Source organism: Ischnura elegans, chromosome 9 (genome assembly GCF_921293095.1).
Source record: "Ischnura elegans chromosome 9, ioIscEleg1.1, whole genome shotgun sequence".
NCBI classification, from domain to species: Eukaryota; Metazoa; Arthropoda; class Insecta; order Odonata; family Coenagrionidae; genus Ischnura; species Ischnura elegans.
Window position 1 is genome coordinate 114,761,309 of NC_060254.1, and position 27,504 is coordinate 114,788,812.

General features: G+C 39.5%; 1 protein-coding gene and 1 long non-coding RNA gene across 2 annotated transcripts; one reads left to right on the forward strand and one right to left on the reverse strand.

Annotated features, from left to right (window-relative positions):
- The first annotated feature begins 8 nt into the window (after positions 1 to 8).
- On the forward strand, positions 9 to 27,504 carry LOC124165476. Its single transcript, XR_006866238.1, has 5 exons — positions 9 to 276; positions 530 to 707; positions 6,310 to 6,523; positions 8,746 to 8,814; positions 27,424 to 27,504. It is a non-coding gene; the product is annotated as an uncharacterized LOC124165476 (long non-coding RNA).
- On the reverse strand, positions 14,647 to 15,659 carry LOC124165475. The gene is made up of 2 exons (XM_046542907.1): positions 15,522 to 15,659; positions 14,647 to 15,401 (listed from the first exon to the last, which is right to left on the reverse strand). The coding sequence occupies exons 1-2, from the start codon at positions 15,637 to 15,639 to the stop codon at positions 15,157 to 15,159; spliced, it is 363 nt and encodes a 120-aa protein (XP_046398863.1). The 5' UTR covers positions 15,640 to 15,659; the 3' UTR covers positions 14,647 to 15,156.

A 27,504-nucleotide genomic window follows, 5' to 3' on the forward strand; every position in this document is an offset into this window, starting at 1 on the left:
CGCGCATTTACGGTGGATTGGAACACGGCCTTAAAAATATTATTTCGCATGTGTTGCTGGTTGTTGCAAGCATTTAACGTTGTTCTCGAATCAGTGGAAGCTCAATCACAACCAATATATAATATTTAAGCGAATATATGTCGTGTTCGCAATCATGATAGTTGTTAGATGTTATTATTTTGCCATATAATTCGCTCATACATGGATCTGCCTGGCAACCTGTTGATGTATCGTTCACCCTGAATACAACTAGAGAACGGAAAGCTGGCAGCCACGGTGAGTATGAAGAACATTATGGTGATATAATATTTTCTTCGACTGTTGACTGGATTATTCTGAAAATGGTTCTTGTCTTGAGGAGAATAGTAACGTTTCATGACCCAATTCATTTCGGTGTACGCAATTGTCCAATTGACAGCTCTACCAAGACATTGGCTTCGTATCGTTTTTAGCCGTTGTATAAATGTGCATTTTGTTTCACTCGCGTCCGTTATGAGTTGCTGATATTTTTCCGTTTTTTTTTATTTAGCTATGTCGAGCAAACCGGAATTACCCCCGAAGATCGCAGCAAGATGCTTAAAGATGATCTGGCTCGTCTCTGCAGACTATGCCTCAATCCAGGCGATTGGACCATCGACGTATTCAATCCTCGAGGAACTAATGGATTTCTCGAGTGGAGTATCATGGGTGAACTCGTCGAAATTCAGGTAAGACTTGCTATTGATTATGAAAGCTTATCTGTAACTCTAATTTGTGAGGTGTGGATGTTCTAGTATTTAAACTGGTCGGTTTTCGTAAATGTGGGGAAGTACCAAGTGTAATGTAAAATGTGAGAAAAGTGCTATGGAAGTGTAATAAAACACGGGAAGAAAGTATCGCGAAAGCTTGGATAAGGATGGATTCTCGATGTGCTTACCTAGGCAACGGTGTGGCAACTGCAAACACATTACGATGATATGTCGCTGTTTACAATAGTTTGTAAGGTATTTTACTCACTCAACACCAGGGGCTCAGCTAGGAATTAAGGCTGTAGGGGAGTTTTAAAGTGCAACTATAGACCCGCGGGATGTGTCCCACATAGCACAAAATATCTTCTAGATGTCTACAAAATGTGTAGAATGTCTTCAGCTAATGTCTGGAAAATATCTTGTAATATCTCCTAGATATTTTGTAGATATCTGAATGTCCGCTTTTCTGATATCTACAAGATATCTTTGAGGAGACATTTTCTAGGCATTCATATTCAAATTGGATCCATTGGGAAAATACAGGATAAATGACTAAAATATAATATTTTTCAGTGTAACGAAAGTTTTTTTTTCTACTGCCCACATAGCAAATAACCTCTCAAAGACGTCTCACTATGGTCTCGAATTTTGCAAATGTTTCAGAGATGTAGTCGTGAAATGTTCAGGAATCTAAAAAAACGCATTTAAACGCCATCAGTGCTTTCCATATATATTTTTTTGTGCAATTATGCAGTTGTGATTGTTAAAATCACGACATTTAATACAGATTTCTTATTTTCAAAAGGTCATCCATCACAAAATTTGTCGCTAAAAATGATCGAGATAAGTAGGCCATAACTGTATAATTTGCATTCAATTATTTTATTGCCTTAATTTTAAAACACACCACAGTACAAACAGAGAAGTCTCAGAGATGTCTCTGAAGCTCTCAGAATGTCTACGAGACGTAACATGCGATATTCGAGACGTCTCAGAGACGAATTTCTGCTGTGTGTGTGACTGCCTACTGGTGGAGCATGAGGTGATATGGTAGGATGCCTTCTGGGGATTCTCCCTGAATATTGGCACCTTTCTGGCATTCACTTCTTTCTAACGGGGGCCTCCTCCTCTTATTCCAAATTTGAAGTTACCACCCACATAGCAGAGATATGCTACGCGTCCAATAATGTTCGGAGAGCGCAACAATATAGTCATGCATATTACGGAGAACACAGCTCCAGCCTGCATTCGAATGGCTTTTTCTCAGAAACGGTAAATCTTAGAGAAAAAAGTGAATTTTCAATTTTGTAGATAATTTTCTGGTCTACAATTTTGGTCTGAGCAATTTTTATCATAAAACTAACCGTTTGGCCAAAAATGCAAAAAAACCCATTTTGTGACCTTTGACCTTGAATGAAATTTTTTGCACACACGGGATCGATGGAGACTTTTTCAGGATTTCATAAGAGTGGTATCCTTTAGGTTCATGCAAATTTTGCATGCGTTGACGGCGTTGCCATGGCAACGCCGTCAACTTTGCCTAAATTTTTCTAGTCTTATTTGCCCGCGATGAAAAACCAGACCCACTGTTTTAGAGACTTTAAAACATGCTCTTTCTAATTAGATTAGTTTCAAAGCGTTTCTAGAGGGTCTATTTTTGTAACAGTTGATTTAAGGTACCCTATTTTTGACCAATTTACAAAAACCTGCATCTTTACACTTAATTTATTAAATTATGCAATGACCTATAGGCTTCCAATTTTTGCTTTAAAAACTATGTTATGTAAAGATATCGTGCACCAAGTTTCATCTTCATCGCTTGAATATTGTCGGAACTGTACAGTGTCAACATTTTAATTTTTTTCTCAAAAAACATTTTTCGTCAAATTTTGTGAGAAATTTGTTCAGTCCTAATGATTAACTAAAATTTTTAAATTGTTGCGTTGAATAGAGCACCAAAAGTTGTACCAAGTAGCCGAGTTTCGTTTCTTTTGAAAAAATAATAGCGGAGATAATGATATTTAAAATTGCGAAAATTTCACAGTCATACTGTAGGAAGTCGAGGTATGGGGTCAATCAAACTCCTGTATCTCCGCAAATATTGCACCGCCGAGCCTAAAACTTTACCAGCATTTGTTTGGGACATGTGGGACTGTTCATACAAAATTTCATCAAAATCGGTGATGGTCGCGCGGGGAGCCCTAGACCACTTGACATGGAATGACCCCCGTGCAAGTTAATGTCTAAATTTATGAACGCGCGAATGAACACGAATATGCACCGTGTATTCACCCAACTTGTGCGAATGCATGAACAGAAAATTGAACCTGTTCAAATTTGGTTCATGCATTCATAGTCAGATTTAGGGGAGGGGCGCGAGCCCCCCCTTCCCCAGATGCTTAAAAACTAGACAAAATCTGAATGCGGTTATCATAGGCGGATCTAGGGGGGGGAGTAGGGGGCCTCCCCACGTGCCTCCCCTCCCCCAGACCCTTAAAAAATATGCAAGATTTTTAATATGGCCCGGTATCATTACATTTGTTTTGTATTACGAGGTATCCCTGTGCCACCACCCTTTCCCAGAACAAAGTCCTGGATACAGCCTTGCTTGTGCCCCCCCCAGAAAAAAATCCATTTAATTCAATATTATTAAATTTGACATAAAAATAAAAAGAATTTCGTAAAGTCATTATAATATCTTGTTTTTAATCTCAAGACAAGATCGTTTGCCTGTCGGGCCCTCTGTGCCCCTCCCAGAAAAAATCCTGGATCTCCGCAGATGCAGGGGCGCCCCTGCATGCATTTGTGCATGTCATCTTCCGGTCCACAAAAATCATTCAGGCAAACATACATTAACTCGTACATGTTTATGTATCATGTAAACAGCTCCAAAGGTCCTTGAGAAGAAGGATTGTATTTCCCCACAAGATTGGAAATCGAAGATTCCACGGCATCTATAATGGTTGGTTGGATAGATTCAAACATAGGTTCAGTCTTGTATACAAGACGGTGGTGAAAGCAAAGATGTTAACATACAGTGGAAAGAATCTGAATTGATTAGACTTCTGGAAGGTTACAGCCCAAAAGATATTTTCAATTCAGATGAAACAGGATTATTTTTTAATTTTTGCTGCCAGCAAACACTGTGCTTCAGAGGGTAACAATGTTATGGAATAATGCTTAGTGAACAGTTACAAAATTAACATTTCCAAAGCCAGTATGTGAGTAAAAGTGAAAATTTTCTATTTCCCACTATTTGCATTTTCCCGCAATTTACACTTTTTTTCTTGGGTCCCTAGAAAAGTGTAAATAACGGGGTTTTACTGTATCTATAATCCTCGTGAGCGTCATAATTTTGTACAATAAGGACTCTTAAAATTTAACGTTCTTATTATTTATTTCTGAACATTTTCATCTGAATTTGAGTAGCGGTCTGTGGGACCTCTCGTCGCTTAATTGGAAATCCAATAAACGTAATGCTGGTGGAAATGATTCAAAAAGTTGTTAAAACAATTCCTAGTGATTTTTCAAGAGTAATAATAATAATTACTAACAATTTATAAGGAAGCATTTCTAGTTGCATAACGTGGATACCTAATTAATTACTTAATTTAAAAAAGTACCATAGTAAAAATAACTCAAGTGTTCTTGATATTAGTATTTTGATCCTGTTTCAAATAAAAATTTTTACTGAAAAAGTTGGTTCGTATTGGGAATGCATAATATTAAATATAAGTTTAATAATAGTTGAGAAGTCTAAGAAACAGTAAACTGAGCAATAAAAATGACTTTGCAATGTTTTACGAATTTTTGTTTCATTGCTGTCTCTCAGACCGCACGTCACTGGTAGTGTATCAAACATTTCACGTCAATGGTTAAGGGTTAAATGATCCGTTGAGCCGACGCTCAATAGGAATAAAACGTGTTTAACCCTTTTGCCACTAACGATGAGAATATTCGACAGGACGTTCTTTACCCGGGAGACTAAAGCCGAATCCAGCACACTCCCGAATATCCGGCTGCGCTTTATCCGTGTTGCAGTTTATCTGTGCATTTGTTTCACTCTCACTTAATATTTTCCACAATCTCTATCATCATCATCATCACTGGTCAACAATCCTAGGATTGGTTTGACGCAGCTCTCCACTCTATTCTCTTATCAGCTAATCTTTTCACACCTACGTATTTCTTCTCTTTCACATCTCTCTTTACTTGTTCCATATATTTTGTTCGAGGTCTTCCTTTTCCGTTCTTGCCTTCCACTTGTCCCTCGACGATTGTCTTCATCAGGCCATCATGTCTCAAGATGTGGCCTATAAGGTTGTTCCGTCTTCTCGTTAAGGTTTTCATGAGGCTTCTCTTCTCTCCCACTCTTCTTAGGACTTCCTCGTTACTAATATCTATTAAAAAAATAAATCAAGACACAAAATCATTGGCATTACTTCATTAATATTAGGGTACACCTGGCTTATTATTTCTGTTAGAATCCTTTTCGTAAAACGGAAGCGATTGCACCCTAGCTGCACTCATGGGAGCACTGTGTTCCTGTTTTCCAAGCCTCGCAGTGCACAACCGCGCTCCATGATCACGGATACCCATCCCTTGGCAGTTGCAAACCAGGCGAATTGTGCGAGAGGCGACTACGTGGCATCAGCTGTGAGTGGAGACGACCTCCAGTTCACTTCGGAGGCACAACCAAGTGCACTATAAGACGAAATCTCTGTTCAGCAGCTGCTTCTAACTAGACGATGCAATTTTGATATTGCCAGCAAGCAGCCTAGTCAGATCCAGAACCAGGGGCCAATGATTTTGGGCAGACCAGCGTTTAGTAGCCGCAATCAGAATGGATAATGTTGTGAAATTTCTTTGACTCACAGGCGCTTTGGTTGTGTTTAGTTATATTCTGATTTGGTTGTACTGTATTGATGTTATCGTGAACCATTCATGAATTTTTGCTCCAGCTGGGAATTTCAAAAGATTTTTTCAAATTCATTTCGCCTATGGTTTTCCCAGTTCAACGCCTATTTTCTGGCCTAAATTTGTGTTTTTCTTAATTACAAGGGCAGTAGCTTAATATTTTTATTTTTTATGACTGTATGGAAACGTGGAATGTCAGGCAAACCAACAATCGAAATGTCTATCACTCTTTGAGTCAAGTAAGATTCAAAAACACCAAGAATAGAATTCTAGGTGGCTTCAACATCTACTCATGTGGTCCAAACAGTGTCTTAGCTTGCATGGAATAAATTTGAATTTTAAATACAACATGTGCTAACTAATGTATTCCTTGTCCTTTTATATACATAATTATAATATTACTTAGGAGTATGTGAGTAATTTTGGTTGTTTTAAAATTCTAATCCATCACAGTAATAACGTGGCATCATGTTGTAAAATTTCTTTGACTTACAGGCGCTTTGTTTGTGCGTATACATGTTCTGATTTGGTTGTACACTTTGAAAGATGTACTTTTAAGTTAGTGTATGTTACATTTATACATACTATGTTGGTATGCTTGTATTGGAGTTTGGCCTGTGTCTTCACTCTTCTTTGATGCACTTGCATTGTCTTCCGAGAACAGGGCTCGGGGATGTGGTGGATGGGGATAGTGGCAAACATTGCGTGTGCTCGCACTGCGGCAAGGGATTTGGCAAGAGCAGTCAGCTATTGTGCCACGCAAGGACGCACCACTCGGGGGAGCTCCCCTTTGCGTGTGGGGATTGCGGACGACGGTACGTCAAGGCGAGCGACCTGACCCAGCACGCAAAGAGCCACAGTGCCGTCGAACCGCACAGGTAAAGCCATGAACTTAGAGTCTCCTCTCGTGGAAAAGACTTCGAGTTGTAGTTGGAAGGAATTCTAAATTTTTTCTCGTCCAATTCGTGAGAGATTCTTAAATCTTTCCCTCCACTGAGGATGTCTGCTCACCTGTGAAGCAGTGATATCGTGGAATCTGTGCCTTTTTGTCTTTTCAGTATACTCTCTGAATTTGATGAAGGAACGCCTTAAAAAAGTCTGCTTTTGTTCCATGTATCACCCTGTAAAACCTAGTCAACCGTATTGAATTCTCGCGATGACTTGATTTGATATTTCACTTGACATGCATATTTCTGGGTCGAATTTGGCAAAGACACCCCCTCGTTCTCCAACCCCACCGCTCTCATATACAAGTTTAATCAGTTACAGAGCCTGAAAATATTTACTTCACCCTCTGCCATAAGCCTTTTGGGATGGCTTGCGGGGTAATATGTTGATGTTGTAATTGAGATTGTTGATGCTTTACAGTTGATTACATATAATATTTCAGCAAGGTCATACCCAGGATCTAAACTGCGTTGGGGGGGGCAAGCCATGGTCTAAGGGGGCAAACCAAGTTGCGACATTAATTTATGAGATTTTTTCCTTGAAAAAATAGTTTCATTTTAGTTACATATCTTATACTAATATTTATCATTTTTCGTGGGTTTAAAGAAAATTTTTTTGAATGCTTTCGTTTCAATTCAGTAATGATTTTGCTTAAATACTTTTGCAATTTATGCTTCTAGGGGGGGGCAGCTCCCCCCCCTGCCCTTTGTTGCATACGCCCATGATTTTCAGTGCATCAGAACTCTTTCACAGGGTTTGGAAAAATTATAGGCACGACAACATTAAGGAATTTCTTCTTTTATTATGTTAACAATTCATTATTTATATCATGTAGTTTCTGTTCACCCAGTGTGACATTTGAATTATTACACTGTTGTTTATCCTATCATAACAAAACCATTGAACTAAATCGGTAACAGCACGAGTTTCCCTTTCAATGAAAGTGAAGAGAATTGTTGAGATTGCAATTTAATGCTCGCCAGCGCCTCGCCCCAAGGTCACCTCACTTGGGGCTGCGGGAACCAGAACGACGTCACTCGGAGATTACCCGGCATTCATACTACGCCGTCGCGTTTTCGCGCACTTGAAAATTTTCACTTTTCATTTAATCACGAAAAATAGACCCTCTGAAAAATAGACCCTTTGACCCTCCGAGCAGGGGGCCTCCCTCCCCAAAAGTGACCGCTCCGACTGCATTATGAAAGTCAATCAATGCGATCATCAAGAAATGATTGTTTGCATCAAACTCCTGCCTGTCAGACATTCAAGTACGTCTCCGAACCGTGTCCGTGTCCGAAGAGTCCATTGGACTCACCTTGCCCGTTTACGTCAGAAAAATATGTTGCCTGTATTAGGCTTACTGATGAGGTCTAGGCTCTTAGACCTGTAATATCTTCTGTGGAATGGGGTTTCCAGATGTTGCTAATGAAGTGCCCGGAATCACTATTAAAGTTAGTTTACTCCAGCTTAGTTTCAATTGCTTCCTTAGTGAGGCGATCCCAAAAACATTTGGCTGGGAATAGTATTTCTGCCTCTTCATATTTAATGGTTGAGGTCTAGGCTCACATAATGTTCTGAAATGGCAGATTTCAGGATTCAATGTCAGGGTTGTTAGTACAATAATTGGTAATATAGAACTATGTATAAATAATAAAATATAGAGCTATGAATCTTTTTATGTCCCTGGGCCAAAGTTACTTAAGTTGACCATACTTATTTTAGTGACACAGTACACGACATGACACGAGAGAGTATTAAACGACAATAAAGTGGACTGTATATATTATTATTATTATGCGCCGGGAGTCCCACACCATCCAAAATCACCACTCACCTGAGTGTCAGGCTCCCATCGATGTCCTCCTCAGGCAGCGTCGGCTCGAGAACCTCCCGACTTGACGACACATTCACGACTGCCGTTCACGGCCAACAAGCCGAAAACAACACTTAAAACAATGAAACTCTCGCCCACACCGGCGCCCAGCAAACAACAATCAGGTGAGTGGTGATTACAGCATAGGACTCCCTATGGCGCGAACAGACACTAACCGTGGAAATTTTTAGTTAGTGTTTTAATGGTTAAAGAAATAATATGTTTAATACATACATAATTGGTATTCACATTCCCTATAAACTTTGCTTGTCTTTGCAGATGAGCTTCAGCCCAGCCAGTTAGGTGAAGGTTGAGATGATGACGCCAGAAGCAGAGGACAGTGAAGAGGTGAGTCTTCTTTTAATGCCTTCAAATGTTAATAATGCTCTCCGAAGGGCCGCATCAACGAGGCAGTTACAAGTACACTCTCATTTATCCGAGCTATTAGGGTGGTTTCCTATGTAAAACCTCACCTTAACGAACTCCCGCTAAACGAAGAACTCCGTTCAACGAACAAATGCTATTGGTCCGGCCAATTGCCTATGTAAACACATTAGTGAAAAACCCCGATGAACGAACTCCTCTTTTACGAAAACTCCCGATCAACGAAATGAATTTTCGGCGCGATCGAGTGAAATTCACCTCCCAATAACCAATTTTTCCGGTTAAATTTTTATTTTCACATGAATAATTTAATATTCGTAGCGTTGGAGGGCAAATCAGAGACTTCCACTGAATAAGCCAATCAGAATCGTCATTATTAACCGTAACCATAGCCTTCCGTCGTGTGTTTCCGCCGACCCCAACTCGTGGCGAATTGCGAAAAATGTTAATGCATGCTGACTTTCGTAAATAACTCAATGTCCCAATATTTACACGCTCAAATATATGATATCTAGAGCTATGTACTTCGATCGCATTCTTTTGACGGTTGTTTAAGATACTTTACAGAATTACAACGCGTAAATTCCGAGAAGCATTTTTTTCACTCGCCGCCATCTTGGATAACTTCTTTAAAATTTAACTAAATTACGGAAGATACAATGTGCGCGCTAGAAGATGAAAGCCAAAATTTGCCTCTCTTAATTATCTTAATATATGTGTTACGGCAATGAAATGGATGGAAATGGACGTGAGTGACTGAGTGGTGCCCCAGAAGGGGATGGACCCCGTTTGGGGTGTCCGGGCAGGGTGTATTGTAAGGAGTGCCCCGGAAGGGGAAGGGAGAGAGAGACAGTGATGAAAGAAACGACTGCGCAGTCAGTCACAAGCGGTCACAAGAGAGAGACGGTCGATGGAAGGTGCTTGTTCCACAGCATACGAAAGTTTCAAAAACACTTTGTAACGACGAAATCAAACTACTGAATACAGTCCATTTTCAAATCTAAAAACAGTTTATTTATGTTGACATGTCGAAGGTGCAACAATATGACTCAGTAGTTACTCTTGTTTCATTCACATTGTTTATTTCAACATCATCTGAAAAATAGGAGAAACTTTTGCATTTGCCGCAATCTTGGATAAAAAATATTCGCACTTAAGAGACGAAAGCCAATATTTCCCATTGATCTAGACGTTACTTGAATTGAGTTCTTTATACTAAAGGTCAGTCTCTGTCTGTCGGCGATTGTAGCGATGTCCTAACGTGATGTGAAGCGGTGTTGATTTTCTCCTGAGAAAAAGGTTTGCGACGGCCGTCAATTGTTGCATGAAGAAGACGACACTGTCTAAACTGCCATATTTAGACTGGGCCACTGGTGAGAGTGATGCCTCACCCCTGTGGTAGCAGCAAAAATCCATGAATGACAGCGGGATTAATTCAGCGGTGGTTGACGGGAGTTGATGCACTCATGGGGAAAGTAGATTTCTTCCTCGATCGCTGCACGGGCCCAAACATAGGACTAACAATAAAAAATGTGCGCGTTATTTTCTTCCCCCCAACTGCAACAGCTAAGTTGCGACCTCTCGACCGAGGGGTCATTTCTGCGGCAAAGTGGCATTACCGTCGGATTTTAGTGGAGTTTTTGGTTTGTCGAATGGATGTAAGGGATCGGCGAAATTGAAGAGGACCATTTTGCAGGTAATGCAGCGGCTTTGCAAAGCTTGGAAGCGTGTCGCACCTGTCACCATATTTAGTTATTTTGCAAAAACCGGGTTTGCAGTCAACAGCATCATTATCGTGACTTATTTTACTTCAAGAACTCATGCATGAGGCCTTTCAAGCTGTTTTCTTATCGGGAGTTGTCAATCCGGTTTGCAGTCAACTGCGACCACGCGATGGAGAGTGATGACTAAAGCCGTGAATCCTGGCAGGGTCTCTCAAAAGTCATGAATATTGAAGGGTCGTTTGATGAGTTCACTAGAATAGACTCAAATTTCGTTATCCACGAAGCCAGCGAACTGAGGGTTGCAGAATATAATTTCTCGAAAACTCATTTTTCAAAATCATGACGTATTTTACTTCGAGAACTCCTGCATAAGGCCTTTCAAGATGTTTTCTTATCGGCAGTTGTCTATCCGGAATGCGATGGAAATGATGCTAGTACAATGAATTATTTACAAAGCCCGCGACCGCAAATATTGCTGTGGAGTATTCTGGATTCGACTGCTATAAATAAATGCTGCCACCCACTGCGCTTTAATGGGTCGACGAAAGTCGCACTCGCGCCGTTATGGTACATTGATCTTAATTTTATGATGAAGCTATAATTGGCGCTGTTACTTTAACTTTATATTAGTAATGGTCAAATCTATCGAATTCTTAATTTTTCACTGTAAACTTTGCGAATACATGTACTCTATTTCAAATATTGAGAATAAAGGGATGGCCTCGAGCTCACCGCTACGTTGCATACATTTTTGAAAACCGATGAAAAAGCACGCGAAGTGATTGAATAATACAAACTGAGGCTTCCTAAATGTGGTCTATTGCCCGCGATTTGCATTGCAGCTGAAGAAATAAGCACTGTTTTGAAGTATGTGAAGGTAGAATGAAGATAACGCATGCAGACCTGCTTCAATTTCCGAGCCCCTAGAATGATGCAACGTGCGCATCACCTCCGGGGAACGAACTCCCGATCAACGAAACGGCAAAATTTCGGTCCCTTGAGTTTCGTTTAAGAGAGGTTTTACTGTATTTTTTTATTGCCTAAATCAAAAGGTTATTACTCCTGGAGTATGTATTTCACGCTTTTGGATTTTTAAATGACGATATCTATTTTTCGCGATTAAATGAAAAGTGAAAATTTTCAAGTGCGCGAAAACGCGACGGCGTTCTATGAATGCCAGGTAATCTCCTCGTGACGTCGTTCTGGTTCCCGCAGCCCCAAGTGAGGTGACCTTGGGGCGAGGTGCTGGTACGACGCAGGATGCTAGCAGGTAGCAGAGTACCATGCTAGCTGGTAGCGCTTGGCTTAAATAAGGACTATTATTACCTTATCAAATGAAGAAAACTTTCCGACCTTAGCCAGTTTTAATAGGTGATTATTAAGACATGTTTCCCGGAGCTCAGTGCCTCATCCATGCATTGGTAACCTGGGGTATGTATTTCACGCTTTTAGATTTTTAAATGAGATATCTATTTTTCGCGATTAAATGAAAAGTGAAAATTTTCAAGTGCGCGAAAACGCGACGGCGTAGTATGTAGTAGTATGAGGGTAACCTCAGACGATGTAAAACTCTAATCTACTCGTATAGAAACAAGGTCCCTGTGACGTCACGTGGAGTGGCATCGCATTGGTGCCAATCTGGCTTTTTTCAAATGTGGTTAAAATTGACCATTAACATTCGTCTAAACTGGGATTACTAAAGCTAAACAATTTGTATATTATGAATACACTAATGGTGGGTGACGAATCGCAATCAATGGCTTTCGTTCTCTTTGATGAAGGAAACTGTTCCCTGTTATGGGGAGGGACGGCATGAATAATCAGAAAACACGGATTACCCAAACTTTCTCTTAAATGTAATGCAATGTTCATAATTTACGTGAAAAAAAACAATGCATTATTACTTATGCAGTTATTCTGCTATTTTAGAGTGCTTCCCGGACTCAATGAGAGCTATTTTCATAAGTTTGCAATCTTTTTAGCGGCAATAACATGGTTGTACTCGTATTATCAATGCTCCATGTAAGGCCTGGTTCTGAAAACCACACATCCGTGGCTTTATGATCACGGAGACAGAAATGCAGTTTGCAGGAATGCCTCAAAACCACTGTTCGATGTCGGAAACTACACTGAAAGTCACCACGCCTCGTAGTCGCGTCTTGCATAAGTAGCCCAGGTTGCAACTGCTGCGGGACATGTATCCATGATTACGGATTGCGGTCATGCACTGCGAAGCTTGGAAAACATGGTACTCCTGTGAATGCAGCTAGTGTGCAATCGCTCCAATTTTACGAATGGGATTCGAACGGAAATAATAAGCCTGATGTATCCTAGCATCAATGCAGTAATTCCTAGGATTTTGCGTCCGAGTTTATTTTTTTAAATAAAGATCGAGGAAAAAATTGAGCAAGAGTGATAATCATGCATGGATAATCCGCAACCCAATGGATAAACCGAAGCCGGATAATATCGGGAGTCTGCTGTATTTGGTAGATAATGACTCCGTTAATTGAATATTACGACTGTTTTAGATCATCGGTGGAATGGGTGGGAAGGTGACGGCAAGAAGGTGCCAATTCCTTGAGATGGCACGGAGGCCGATGAGAAGGCAATGATGGTAATGGATTTCAAATTTCTTGTTCACTAGGAAAGTTTTATAATGTTCTAGTTTCAGCGTTGGTCTGATCCACACCCCTATTTCTAGCTCAGGTCACAAATTTATGAGCTCAGTGACATGGTTCCCTCTCAACCTTGAAAACCTTAAAACCGTGAATAAACCGTGAATTTCGCATGCCGTGAAAAAACCTAATCAAATAAAATCATGCAGCGCCAGAAGGACTTGAAAGAAGAAATGGATTTTTAAATTTTATGTTGTCATGCCAGAAGGGCTAATGGAAAAGACAACAGTTTTGATTAAAGAAATTTATGAAATAATAGAAAATGCTCATCCATTAGTGTTCTCTGCGGCCACCAACTGCTGATTCCACGAGTAGACGGACTTAACCGAATACCCGAGGACGTCTCTCGCCGCGCCGTCCAGGATCTCCGCGACTGCTGTCCTCTCCTTCGGGTGCAGGTTGGCCATCGGGAGGCTTGCCAGGGTCCGCAGCAGCCAGTCTTAACCCGTTTAACTGATTTCCATCCCCTAGTCCGACTCCTTTCCCTTTTACCTTCTCATCCGTGCCACGTTTTCACTTCCAGTCCATGCATTATCTCGAATGTAATTTCTGGCCAAGATTCCTTCTAATAATGGATTCTAACAGCAAATAACAGTCCAAGTATTAAACACACAACAAAAATTATATGCAGAAATGATAGTCCAGAAAAAAATGGGTGAAACACAAATGAAGTTCACAATGGGCGCATTTTATAAATACGAAGGAACCGCACGCATTTCCACCCGTATTTTCGCAGTTCTTTTCAAAAATACTCTCGGAAAAACAATATTGCACTGGTGTCATGTACCTATTTGGTCTATTATTTGTATATCCTGCCTTAAACCACGCAAAAGTTATAAAATCCTTAAATCTAGGAACAGAAAACTGGAGATGTGTTAGAGATTGCAATTTTAAAATATTATTTCTTTGGAAGAGATTCACAGGCAAGCTATCCAGCAACACACGATCGGACACTTTGCGCAAAAAATCTTTCCACATACGAAAAAAGTACACATCCAGTGGTTGTATCAATCCTGTACTCTTTGGAGGCATCATCTTCACTACAATGTTTTTACTTTCTGGCATCACTTCTGCTATAGCCTCCTGATCTTTGTAGGGGTCCCAGGAATCCACCAGAAGCACACATTCATTACGTATTGCTGGAGAAAGAACCTGCCCAAAATACTCTTCCATCAAAATGTTTTTGGTTAACAATCCTGAAGTTGATGCAACGCAATGAACATTGGCGGCTTGAAAAATGTCCGCGCGTGCGGGGAATTTGCCATCCTTCTCTTGCAAGCAGATAAGTAGAGGGGAGAGGAGCTCACCATCCATTGAAATAGTCGGTTGAATAGTGTAAGAATGAGTGGTTTCATGTAAACTCTGGGCCACTGATTCCACCACTTTTACCCCTCGAAATTCCAGAGTGCGCCCGGAATGCATTTCCTTTTTAAAACCACTCTGGTCAGTATTTAAAACTTGCACACTACCATTTGCAGTATTACTAATTAAATCCTTAACCTCCGTCACGAACTCTCTGGCCTTTTCTGAAACACTGTTGTTCCAAGGAGTGCTTCTTGGAAACAACTCGCGTAACCTTGCGAGAAACAATGTTGTTATGCTTCTTCCACTTCCAAAGCCACGGAGGAGTGCATTTAAAGTTTGTGATTGGGGTATCCAGTTGATTATTTTCCTCAATTGCCCACCTCCGCAAATCTCGGTCATGTACAACTAGATTATTCTCTTTGGCGGTCTTGAAGCAGGTGAGAAGAGCTTCCCGGATAGATTTATACTTTTCATTTAAGGCTCCGCTTTCTATTATCTGCCTCTCATATCGATGAAGTTGAGTTCGGCTAGTTACGAAGCGGAAGTTGTGCCGAACTGTCTCTAGTCGCAAGTTGCCCTTTTTCCCTGACTTCCAAAAGTCAACTGCCTTTTTTTTTTTGGAGCATTGATGGTTCTGATCGCGGTTTCTTCATAGGGGAAACATCGTATGATGTTGAAGAAGAAGGAGATGTTGGAGAAATATCCTCATCCCTCTCCGAATCACTGCTACTTTCTTCAAACCCCTCCACAGTTTCCTCATTCCTCTCATTGTCATCGTCAAATACAAGATCATCTTCGACCTCCCAATCGTATTTACCATCTTCTGCACAGGATTTCAATATTGCTGCAAAACACATATTATAACATATTTTTACTACACAATATAATTATAAATAAATTAGAGAAGCAAGTAACTGACTGTTAGCATAATAATTTCATCGTTTAATTATCATAAAACACTTACCTGTGAGCTTTTCCGCCAGATCAATTTCTTCCACAGTGGTCTCCGAAAGAGAGAGAGTATCCAAAAATTTACTTCTCATCAACCTCAAAACGTTCAATGGGTTTATCACCTCAGCCATTATAATTACCCGAACGATGTTGAAAGCTATATTACACTATTAAAAACAGCAATCAGATCGTTTTTGCTCAATCCACAATACAAGAGCAGAGAGAGTGCTGGAGATAACCGTATGCTTCTGAACAAACCAAAAGATGAAGTAGAACTGACAAAACTCCAATTCCTCGCTGTTTTCGGTCTCTACTGGTGTTTATATTTTGTTCGAGGAGACGGGAAATGTTTGGGTGATTTTATGACAGTACCTGAAATGGTCGAGGATGCAGCCGTTTCCAGAAGCGAAAAATCTACGTACGCCTTTTAGAAATACAATAGATTTGCCGACCTCCCACCAAAGGGCAAGGGACCCCGTCCATTCATACGGATGGGGTTTTTCCCGTCTCGTCTCCGAGAGGCCTAGGCTGTTGACGTATTCCATGTGTTGCTTATTTTGGGTTTCCCCTTAAAAGTTTGAAAGAAACATGCCCCCTATCTCGTTTCCTTTGCGCATTTACGGGCAGAAAGATGAAGCATAAATTCTTATCGCGAATTACTCCGGGTTATAGTATCATTCCGAAGTTTCCGCGTTTCAAAGTGATACTATATATTATAACTAAATGCAGAGCAATTTTCCCATCAATCCGATGCTCCATAGAATCAGGTAAAATCGGAAATACAGAAATACTAACAGAAAACAAAAGAGCGATTCGCCGGGGCGTGAGACTCCGCCGTAGACGAAATATAGCTCGCATCGCATCGCTGGCCGCTCACCGGGCGGATGGTCGAGGCCCGGCGAGGAGTGGGCCAATTGCCGGCATGCCTTCCCCCTGACGGGCGGCGAATTGACGAATCGGGCATCTTTGATCGCTGATATCTCGACTCACAGGTCACGAGGGCACTGGAAATTTCACTCATTTCATTTTTTTGCATTAATCTACAAATGTGCAAAGTTTGAAGCAAAAGTGGGCGTTACACTCCGTTAATGTTCCTTGTCAGTCTTGATTTTACGATCGTACAACTACTATTGACGTATTAAAAGGAAAACGGATATTTCGATCGTTTCAAGATCAGTCACGCGCAGACATGGACACGGATATATCTGCACACGTATATTCGAAGTGCAATTATTGTATCCATGTATCATGATGACACATTGACCTTAAGCCTGTACCCAAGCCGGAAGACTGTTAACCAAAGTGTTCATTAACACTTGCGAAAATTCAGACACTTCTTAACACCCCTGGCACCCTGGTCCCTCTATTTTCCCACTCACTTCCTTTAGCCCGAGCTAAATTTTGCAAACGATAGGTGATGCTATAAGAGATAGCACTGTCATTGCTGCGTTTGCATTCAAATTCCGTCTCGTTTGTTAAATTAGTAGTTAATTTGCGGCCGATGATTGTTACGTTATCAATATTTCTGCCTAAAATGCCTTATCTACAAACCGTGAATTTGATGACTTTTAGACCGTGAAAACCTGGAAAAAACCGTGAATATTGTAATTTAGATTTTGTGGGAACCCTGAGTGAGAAGAACCACCCTCAGAAGAAAACCAAACGCGACCAAATAAATGTGCAATACGAGAGAGAGAGAGAGGTGATGACAACTGCGCAGCGTATAACATAAGCCGGGGGTCCCAGGCGAGATGATCCGAACCCCTGGGCTGAGCCGTGGTCACGCACATGGCAAGATCAGCTGCTAGGACGGCTGATCCCAGCCGCTGAGCCGAGCGTGTAGAACAGGCATTACCCTTCGTTGCTAGGATTGCACTGACTGTGTATTGTTTTACTGCGGTTGCATACATGTAGGCACTTTTCTGGTTCTTTCCGTTGCTAATATCTCAAGAAGTATTGAACGTTGGTGGCAGAAGCATAAAATATTCCTCGTGGGTATATACTTCCTATCACCTCGCAAAATTTGATTGAGACCTGGAGGTGACACTTGAGCGACTTCCCCTGTACATTATATAACTCATAAAACAACTTTTTTCGAAATTCAAAGTTCGGCATACGTCTAAATGTAGCCTGAGGTACCAAATGAGAAGAGAAAAATTTTTGTTCCTGTAGGTTGACATCCTGTAGGTGGCACCAGGGCCATTTATGTTGAGCTTAGGCAACCCACAACACATACCCTAGTTTTGCTCTATTTCGGCAATAAATGTCTTGATTTAAATAATGTTTATTCAGCCGATTCTGCACCAGTCATGTCTAAAATTGTCTAGGTAAGCACCATAGATCGAATACTCACGTTTTTATGCAATCATAGGTACTAAAATGCAAATAAGCATAAAAAACTGAAAATTTCTTAATTACCGTATATCTCCGAATATAGTCCCCCTCTGAATATAGTCCCCCCCCCCAATTTTGAGACCTTAGTTTTGGGAAAAAATTTTAAATGTAAAGGAAGGCAATTTTTCTGTGGTTAGCAAGTTAAGATTCTAGATTCGATAAAAACTATTATTTTCTGTGAAGATTAAGAACAAATATGTTACCATATTTTCCATCACAACAAAATAACTATACCTAAAACATGTTGTGATCCATTGCATGTATCAGTAATTTATAGTTCCTTAACCAGATGTAATGAAGAAATGAGAAAAATTTTTAAGTATCCAAGGCTATTGTATTGTTTTAAACATTCACAAATTAATAATATTTTTGATTTCCAAATGACTACAGACAATGTCAATATATAAGCTTTAACTTAAAGCCCCTAAACAGTATTGCATTTGGCCCTGAAACTTCCTTAGATCCAGTGTAACACACCCATCAAGTCATCACAAATCCAAGTGACCTGAAGAATTTAGGAACTCTAAATAAAATTGTGTTAAATAAATTATAAATATAATAAAAATATTGCCATCAAATGCCTGCTAAGCAAAATAATTAAACTACAGGACTTACAAATATCAAAGTAATAAAATTAAGAAATAAACTTTTTCCAACAAACATTAAAACTAAGAAAAATTATGTCAATTTTCAATGCCTCGTCGCGAATCATTGCGTAAGTTACACAAAGAGCTTCTGCTCTGCATTTGCGCACAAATTGGACGATATTTTCCTCTAATTCTTTGAATCTGCCGCATCGAGACCCCCGAAATGACTTCCGCGATGTATTAGCGCTTTGCAAGCGCTGTGAATACTATGATTTACGGCGTATTCTGCAACGGCTATTTTTAAATTGGCATTGAAACTCCGTCTTTGATGGCCTCTACTCTGCCGCAGGATTGATCCTCATCTTTCTACTTGATCCATCACCTCACTGTTGAACGTAAAATTATTTTTAATAAAGAAAATATCGCGGAAATAATTGCGAAACGTTATGCGACGTAATTTATCGATCCTACTTACCCTGGCGAATTGAAGATATTCCTCAATAAATTGATCACACTTTCGATGCTGAGTCGCTGTATTTCGATCAAATGCAGTAATGCCGGCGCTTCTGGTTTAAAGTCGTCGATTATTGCGCCTTTTCAGAAACAAATGCATCACCTATTGCGCATTCTTGTCCTGTGAAGGCGGTAAAGGCAGTGGTTGCAAACACGAACCGCACGGGCACATGGACGTATAGTAGCTACGGACGGAATGAAATGCTAAATCGTCACGAAAGGTTCACTTTATCTGTTTATTTTTCGCAATTATTTAAATCGTGTAACTATTAAATGAGCGACGGGTACATATACTATTGATTCAATTCTAGTGTTCGATAAATGTAATGATAGTGTGTGTTTAGTTTTCATTTTAATTATTTACTGTTTTGCGTCATTAAGTGATCAATGTCGATTGAATTATTCTAACAATACTTTTCCAAGAAAAATTAGCGGCTACCCGATGGATTCCGTGAAAACGCATATTCGATATGCTATTTGAATCGGAATAATCGTATCTGTACAACATTTGTGGTAAAAATTGTCTTAATTTCCGGTAAAACGTGGCAGTATTTACTAATATCTCCGATTATAATCCTCATAAATATACTAAAATAGAAAGACTGCGAAAACATTAGCCATTATGCCGTTATTTATAACTTTATGGTCACCTTTAGTATGCTAAACTGGATTACACTCGATTATAGTCCCCCCCCTTACTTTTCCGCGGCCATTTTTGGAAAAAAAGGGGGGACTATATTCGGAGATATACGGTAATGGCATTTAATTTAACTTGGTGTACTCATATAGTCATCATCGCTCTAATATGACCCAACCGTTTATATAGAACAACACTTTTCCCCTCTTCCATCCTAAAGTAAGGATCTCCTTATGGCCCTCCTATGAACTAATGTCAACGCACTGCTCAGGCTACATCGTCTACGAAAATGGCTCCGCGTTCCAAATTTTGCAGTTCTTCGCCCACCATGAGAACAGGTGCCACTCCGGCTCTCAGCGAGACCCACAACTCATCACGTGGAGGTGGCTCCAACTCGAGTTTCTGCCATACCCACCCATACTTCAAGTCTTCTGACGTACCAGTTGAGATGCAATATTTTTTGGATCCAAAATTAGGGGAGAGAAATGGTAATTAAACAGATTGGAAGGAAAGGAGCTTCTGAAGGCTATGTAAATACAAATTAAAACAAAGTAATATTTGCCGGTATCCTCTCCTCTTTCTCCATTTCCCCTCTGTTCTCCCTTACTATATAGGTATATTCCCTGTACGCTATTGATGAATTTTCTTGTACATGGGGATGGCCTTTCTCAAGGTTTGGTGAGGCAAGGATTGCGTGCCGAAGTGATTACTTTTATTGGAGAAGCAAATAAAAAAAATTTAATGTATTTGGCATGCTCTTCATTGGAGAGTCATCTATTCGGCGCTTCTCGACAGTTGTCTGGGAGATATCTTCCCACATATGAAGAAATTGCGATGTTTTACAAGTTGTTGGAGATGAAAAAGATGCACTAAAGGAGAGAATTTGATCCATCGGTCCAGGAGATTGCCCATGTTGTCGCCAATAGAGCGGACCAAGTGTGGAACGACGCATATGGACATGTAATGTCGAACCGTGGCATCCTCATGGCATTTTAGAGAAATGTAAAAATATTATGAAGAGCACTAAGAAGAAAAATTCATCTGTTGTCCGTCGAGACGTGAAAGAATTTAAGGAAAATGTTAAAAGACTGTTTGATGTTGCTGAATGCAAGTGTCTTCCGAAATTGGCCAAGTGCAGTCGTCAGCCTAAGAGGTAAATTAAAAATGAAGAAATACCATTCCTTTCAGACCAAAGATCAACCGGAGTACTAGTGATTGGGGCCATTGATTGGAAAACCACTGAAAAATATAGGACGATGGCTGCCAAAGAAAAAAATTGATAAAAACGGAGGAATCATTTGAAAAGAGGGCATCAACATCATCAGAACCCAGCGGGGTTTATTTGGGACATGCATCAACTGAAACAAGAGATGCAGAATGCCTCGGAAACTCTATCCTCAACTTTGTTGAAGCCGCTATAATTGAAACGTCTTCAATACGGTGAATCGGTTGTGATGGAGCACCTTCAAACACCACGACCAGCTGGAAGGGAGGCGCTATATGTTTTATCGAAGCGTGTCTCGGGAGTGCCTTATAGATTTGTGTGGGCCTTCTGCATTCAAATGAACTCCCTTTTCAAAATATAATGGAGAAATTAAATGGGCCGATGACAGGACCAAATATCTACATTGGGTCATTTGGTCGCCAACTGATGACCTGTGTGCAGCTACCTCTGGTGAAATTTCAGACGATTCATCTTGGTCTACCTGATCCTGAACTAGATTCATCACTCATCAGCACAAACCAAAAATATTCGCTGGACATGGCTCGTGATAATTCCAGGTGATACATCCCGCAAGCTCTGGCTGATCGCGATTGTGGGGGATTGAATATCAGGAGATGGGGAACGAAGGTCAACAGAGTAATCCGCTATTACATAGGAACAAGACGACCAACTGTGGCCTTGAAAACAATAACCAAGTTTATCATGAAACTCTATATTCCTATGTGGTTCACAATAAAGAAAAATTGGAGGATTACAGAAGGAGCAAAACATGCCTGGGAAAAACTTACGAGAATGAGACAATTCCCTATAAAGTTCTGTTCTTGAGAAATTCATCCAGAGCAAAGCGTTCTTCGCTCATCCAGAGAATATCGTCATGGCAATGGTGAATAATGGAAGTGCGGAAGTGCGAAGAGTAGCCTTCCAAACGATAGTGCAGGAAATGAAGACATCAGGGCAGAGGAAGGCATCAGGGCTTTTCACATCCCTGACCAGTGCGTTGACATTAGTTCATAGGCGGGCCATAGGGAGATGGGAAGATCCTTACTTTAGGATGGGAGAGGGTAAAAGTGTTGTTCTATATATTAACGGTAGGGTCATATTAGAGCGATGATGAACATATGAGTACACCAAGTTAAATTATATGCCATTAATTAAGAAATTTTCGAAGTTTTTTACGTTTATTTGCATTTTAGTACCGATGATTGCATAAAAACGTGAGTATTCGATCTATGTTGCTTACCTCGACAATTGCAGACATGACTGGTGCAGAATCGGCTGAAAAAAGTCATTTAAATCACGACATTTATCGCCGAAATAGAGCAAAAAGAGGGTATGTGTTGCGGGTTGCCTAAGCTTAACATAAATGGCCCTGGTGCCTCCTACAGCATTTCAACCTGCAGGAACAAAATTTTTTCTCTGCTCATTGGGTACCTCGGGCTACATTTTGACACACGTCGAACTTTGAATTTTGAAAATACAGTACACTCCCGATTATTCGGGCTAATGATGGGGAGAGAGAGACGGCACGAATAATCGGAAAACACGGATAACCCAAATTTTCACTAATTGTCTTGCAATGCTCATAATTTACCTAAAACAAACAATATATTATTATTTATGCAGTTATTCTGTTATTTTAGAGTCCTTCCTGGACTCAATGAGACCTTTTTTTGCCAGGTCGCGATCTTTTAAGCGGATCGCGGTCGCGCACTGCGAGGCTTAGAAAACAGGAACACGTTGCTCCCGTGAATGCAGCTTCGCTTCCGCGATCACGCGATCGCTTCCATTTTACGAAGGGGATTCTAACGGAGAAAAATAAGCCCGGTTTATCCTAGTGTTAATGCAGTAATTATGATTATTTTGCGTCCGATTTTATTTTTCTATAAAGACAGCGAAAAAATTTGAGCGAGAGTAAAAATCATGCACGGATAATCCGCAACCTGGATAAACCGCAGCCGGATAATCGGGAGTCTGCTGTAGTTGTTTTATGACCAACTCTTCATATACATAGTAGGTACTGGGGATAAAATGTGGCAGGAGTCTGTTTAGAATTGAAATTAGAGTAGAAATAGAAATTAGAGTGTTGCAGAAAAATGCCATTGTGGAAACTCTAAACCTTATCTTGTTCTTGTATCTGGGTCATTGGGCCATGTCATCTCAACCAGGGTCCCACGCCCACTACCTTAGATTTTGATCATTTTTTCCGTTGTTAGTTGCAACCTTAGTTAAGAAAAATCCAAAATATTAAAGACCCATTGCAAGTATTTTCCAAAATATGAGTGTTTGAAGTCAATGAGGAAGATACAAAACTTCTGTGCACCAGTCAAGTTATTCAAAACTACCTTATTTGTGCCCCTGTGAAACCTAAACCAAATAAACAAAGCTGGTTAAAAATTTTAGAGGCTATAAACATGCTGCTATAGTTTTGAAAAATGTTATTAAAACGATTTTCACTTGAAAACTTTTTTTTCTACAAATGTTCAAAAATTGCACTTTTGACAACTTTTGACAAAAAAGTGACATTTTCAAACACATGTAAAAATCACATACCTACATTTATCACATGAAAGCCATAAAAATCTCTGTAAACATGGTAAAGACCACCAACTTTAAAATAGAGTGAGATTTAGGGCAGTTTTGAATTTATTTGTTGATAAATCGTATAAAATGATCATTCTGTTAATATTTTTTGTTGATAAATGACACTTTTACAGCTTCTAACAACAAAAAAGGGACACCAATTAGGTGAGTTAAAAAAATATAAATTGCACTATCTGTCCTCTTTCTACTATCATCAGCAATAGTGAGATTGGTAACTTAAAACAATCCGAAAAGAAAGAGTTAGCTGACTCAGCACGTTGAATTCAGCAATTGAACTTACGGATCTTATTCTATTGGTAGAGGTCCGTGAAAATGGTTTTATTTTTTGCTGAAATTTGTTTTAAAACTGTGTGATTTCAGTGCTATAGAAAATCTTGGCGGTGTTATTATGTTATGATCTGGATATCCTCACAGATGATCTTCTCAGCAGTTGATGCAGCATTTTTTCCTAAAACAGGACATCAGGTTACAATTTATGAGTTATGTTTAAAGTCTCATTTGTCTGAGTTGCTAACGAAGCGATATCTTCTCAGGATATTTTGTTTCTCCCTACTAGCAATCTCCCTACTACAATTTATGAGTTATGTTAAAAGTCTCATTTGTCTGAGTTGCTAACGAAGCGATATCTTCTCAGGATATTTTGTTTCTCCCCACTAGCAATCTGAATGCATCTGCTCATCTAGAGCTATGCTATATTATTGTTAGGAATGAGAGGGTAAGTTGCCTTTTCTATTGGACAAAAAATTCCATTGTGCAGTCATATGGTCATGCTTAACCCTAAGATCGCGACGCTAAGGACGCGAAGATCGGGAAGTCATCGGGCACTAATGTTCCTCTGTTTTAAATATTTCAAAACCCATGGAGAATAAATTATTAAGTCCTAATAAAAGCCCGTTTTGGCAATAAACAGTGTTAAATATAGCATTAAAGGTTATATTGATGAATATTAAAGTTTATCTAAAGAATTTTTTGGTTTTACGATGAGTGAGAATGATCAACAAATGCTGAGCGTATGCAGCCTGCGTGCCACCAAAAATGTCTGCCTAGGGTGGGGCGTGCTCACTCTTGGGGCCGTATCTCGGGAACCACTGGTCACAATTGGAATATATTTTAGGAGCAGCATTCCAAATGTCCAGTGTATCATTAGTTACCATAGAAAAGGTGAGGTGGTGGAGGCCTTTTCTGAGGATAAAATCTGTATCCTAAGGTGGAAGGATAAGAGGGAAGTGCAGACGATCAGCGCCGAATTCAATGCAAAAAAATTATTGAATCCATGAAAAGACGAGGGAGCACGCCAAGAAAGCCTCAGGCGGTGGTTGAATACAGCAATAACAATTGTGGCATTGATCATTGGGATCAAATGATGTCTCAGTTTCTCAATGAAAGGAAATCCATGAAATGTTACTAAAAATTGGGAATCCACCTACTGGAATTACTGTTGCTGAACCGTTATTTTTTATTTAAAGAAATTTTTTTGGAAAATTCCTCTCATCGACTTTCTAATTCCAATTTTAGAATCTCTTATGACAATATCTGCACCTTCGATCCCTTTGAGGAGATAGTCATCCTAGCCCACCTCAACCAAAACCAAGGGCTTATAAGGACATTTCCCAGATTATATGAAAAACACGAATGACAGAAAAGATGAAAACAGAAGAGATGTAGGCAGTGCTTCAAGAAGAATGTCCGCCAGGACACATCATATAATAGCCCCACCTGCCTAGCTGATCCTCGATTGTGTCATGAGTTTTTCCTGAAGTATCACAAGAATTTGTTATGCTGAAAATTATTTACCCAGCGGGAAAAAAATATTTTTTTAATGCATGCCTTTTATATTTTCTATTTCAATGTTTATTTAAAAAAATGATATTATTTTATGCATAGTAATTAGTAAATGAAAAATTATTCTAATTATGCTGGTCAAGTTCTAATTTGTAAAACAATATGTTTCATTGCAATAATTCTTCGTTTATACAAATTTTCATTTTCATTTATAAACCAATGTATATCATTATAAAATCTTATGCAGAGGATATCATATCGTTCAGTCGCATTTTCCATCATAGGGAGCAACACTTTTGCTGGAAATATTGATAATACTCGCAATATTTTCTTTAGAGCAATAAAACATTTAAAATCGTATTTAATTGTAAAATTTCCTGATTAAAAAAAATAATATTAGCTGCAATACTATTTTCATTAGTTTTTCCCAGAAAGCGATAAAGTGTGAAGGGGTTTTTGCCGCAGTACTGTCAAAGAGCAAAGAAATATCAGAAACATGTAGGTTGTGTTGCGGAAAGGTATCACAAGTTTGACAGGATACTTAGAAAATTTTAATTTCAAATTTTTAACAAATGAAGGTTTACTTTTAGAAAAAAAAGTGTGAAAACATACCAGGCATTAACAAATCTTAAGATCATGTCGTTAAAATAATAAAAAAAAATACAAATTTTTGCCAAAAAGTCAGCCACAAGGTATTTTCTCCAAAAAACGGTCAGCATGGAATGTGTTAAGCTACCGAGACGTTATTCTTCCCTGTGGGTATTTATATTATATTATATGATATACATTTATATTTATTTTAAGGTGTACATGAATTAAACAGCATTCAAACGAAAAAATACAATTAGAAAGAAGATCTTACTAGTTTTATTGAAAGCTATTTGATGATGTCTAGTCAACTTTTTTGAAAAATCTCTCCAATGAAGGCTTTCTTCTTCTCTTGATTAAGGAGGCAGTATAGCAGGCAGTCTCTCTCCCAAATAAATCACTTAGATTAGAGTCAACTACCAACAATTCCCTTCGTTGTTTACGTTCGTATTGCTCGCATATACTGCCATTTGAAACAATTGAATGTTGGGATGCGCAGTAAACATCGTGGGAATTTAAAACAAAATTACAGACCAACGTCCGAAAGTCCGAATTTAGCGTACGGAAGTCAAGTAAAAGGTGTCAATTTTGAACGTACGAAAGTGTGAATTGTACGAAAGTCGAGGACCTTCAAAATTTTAACCCTTTTAGTGCTATCCTTCTTCCTGGGGTAGAGTCGAAAAATGCGGAGGGTATTTTAATAAAATGTAGCAACTAGGAAAACTAAACATTGCATAGTTAATTTTTTAGATATATCTAAGCGTTTTTTTATTTAATTAATGAGATTAAATTGGACAATAACCACAACATTTTCATATGTTTATTTTATATGTGTATGTTTCTTTATTTCAATATCCTCAAATTTACCAACAATAACGTAAAAGCCGATATATCGGCGTGCTGCACTAAAAGGGTTAAAGCATAAAACAAAAAAAAGTGATGGATCCGAGAACAACTGGTTCCTTAGCGACGCTCAGGGTGCAGTTGATGACAACTGGCCGAAAGGAGAACCCTACCCAGTGGTGATAGGGTCAGAGAATCGAAAGAACGGTCGTTAATGAATGCTTAACACAAGTACGGATGTGTAGGAAATGCATACGGATGGTGAGAATTCTCGTTTTTTTTCCCGAACGTTCCGGACGGATGACGAAGATTCTCGTCATTTAGGCGTGTCAACCTAAACAATTTTGAAGCATATCGCAAGCGAATACGCATTGTATGATTTATAATTGTAAAGGTTGACATGCCTAAATGACGAGATCTTTGTCATCCGTCCGGAACGTTCGAGAAAAAAATTACGATAATTTTCGCCATCCGTACGCAACGTGTTAAGAAATCTTCCGCACAGAATGTGTTAAAATTATTGTGATTGTGTGATGTACTGATGTGATTCTAAGAATTATGGATTATATTGAATGTACTTGAGTTGTATACATTTATTTGGATGTATGTATTTTATTATTTGTTTTGTATTATCTTCTACATTGTTTAATGAGGCACCTATTTACGGGTAGCTGCAAGCTTCCGACGCCGTGTGAAGGCAAATGTAATGTGCTGGTAAATGATTGATTGATTTATTGATTGACAGGCGAAGGGGGTGGGGGTGAAGAGATGCATTGGGGTGGCGAGGGTGGACTAGGGGCGTGTCAGCAGGACGACGGTGGCATGG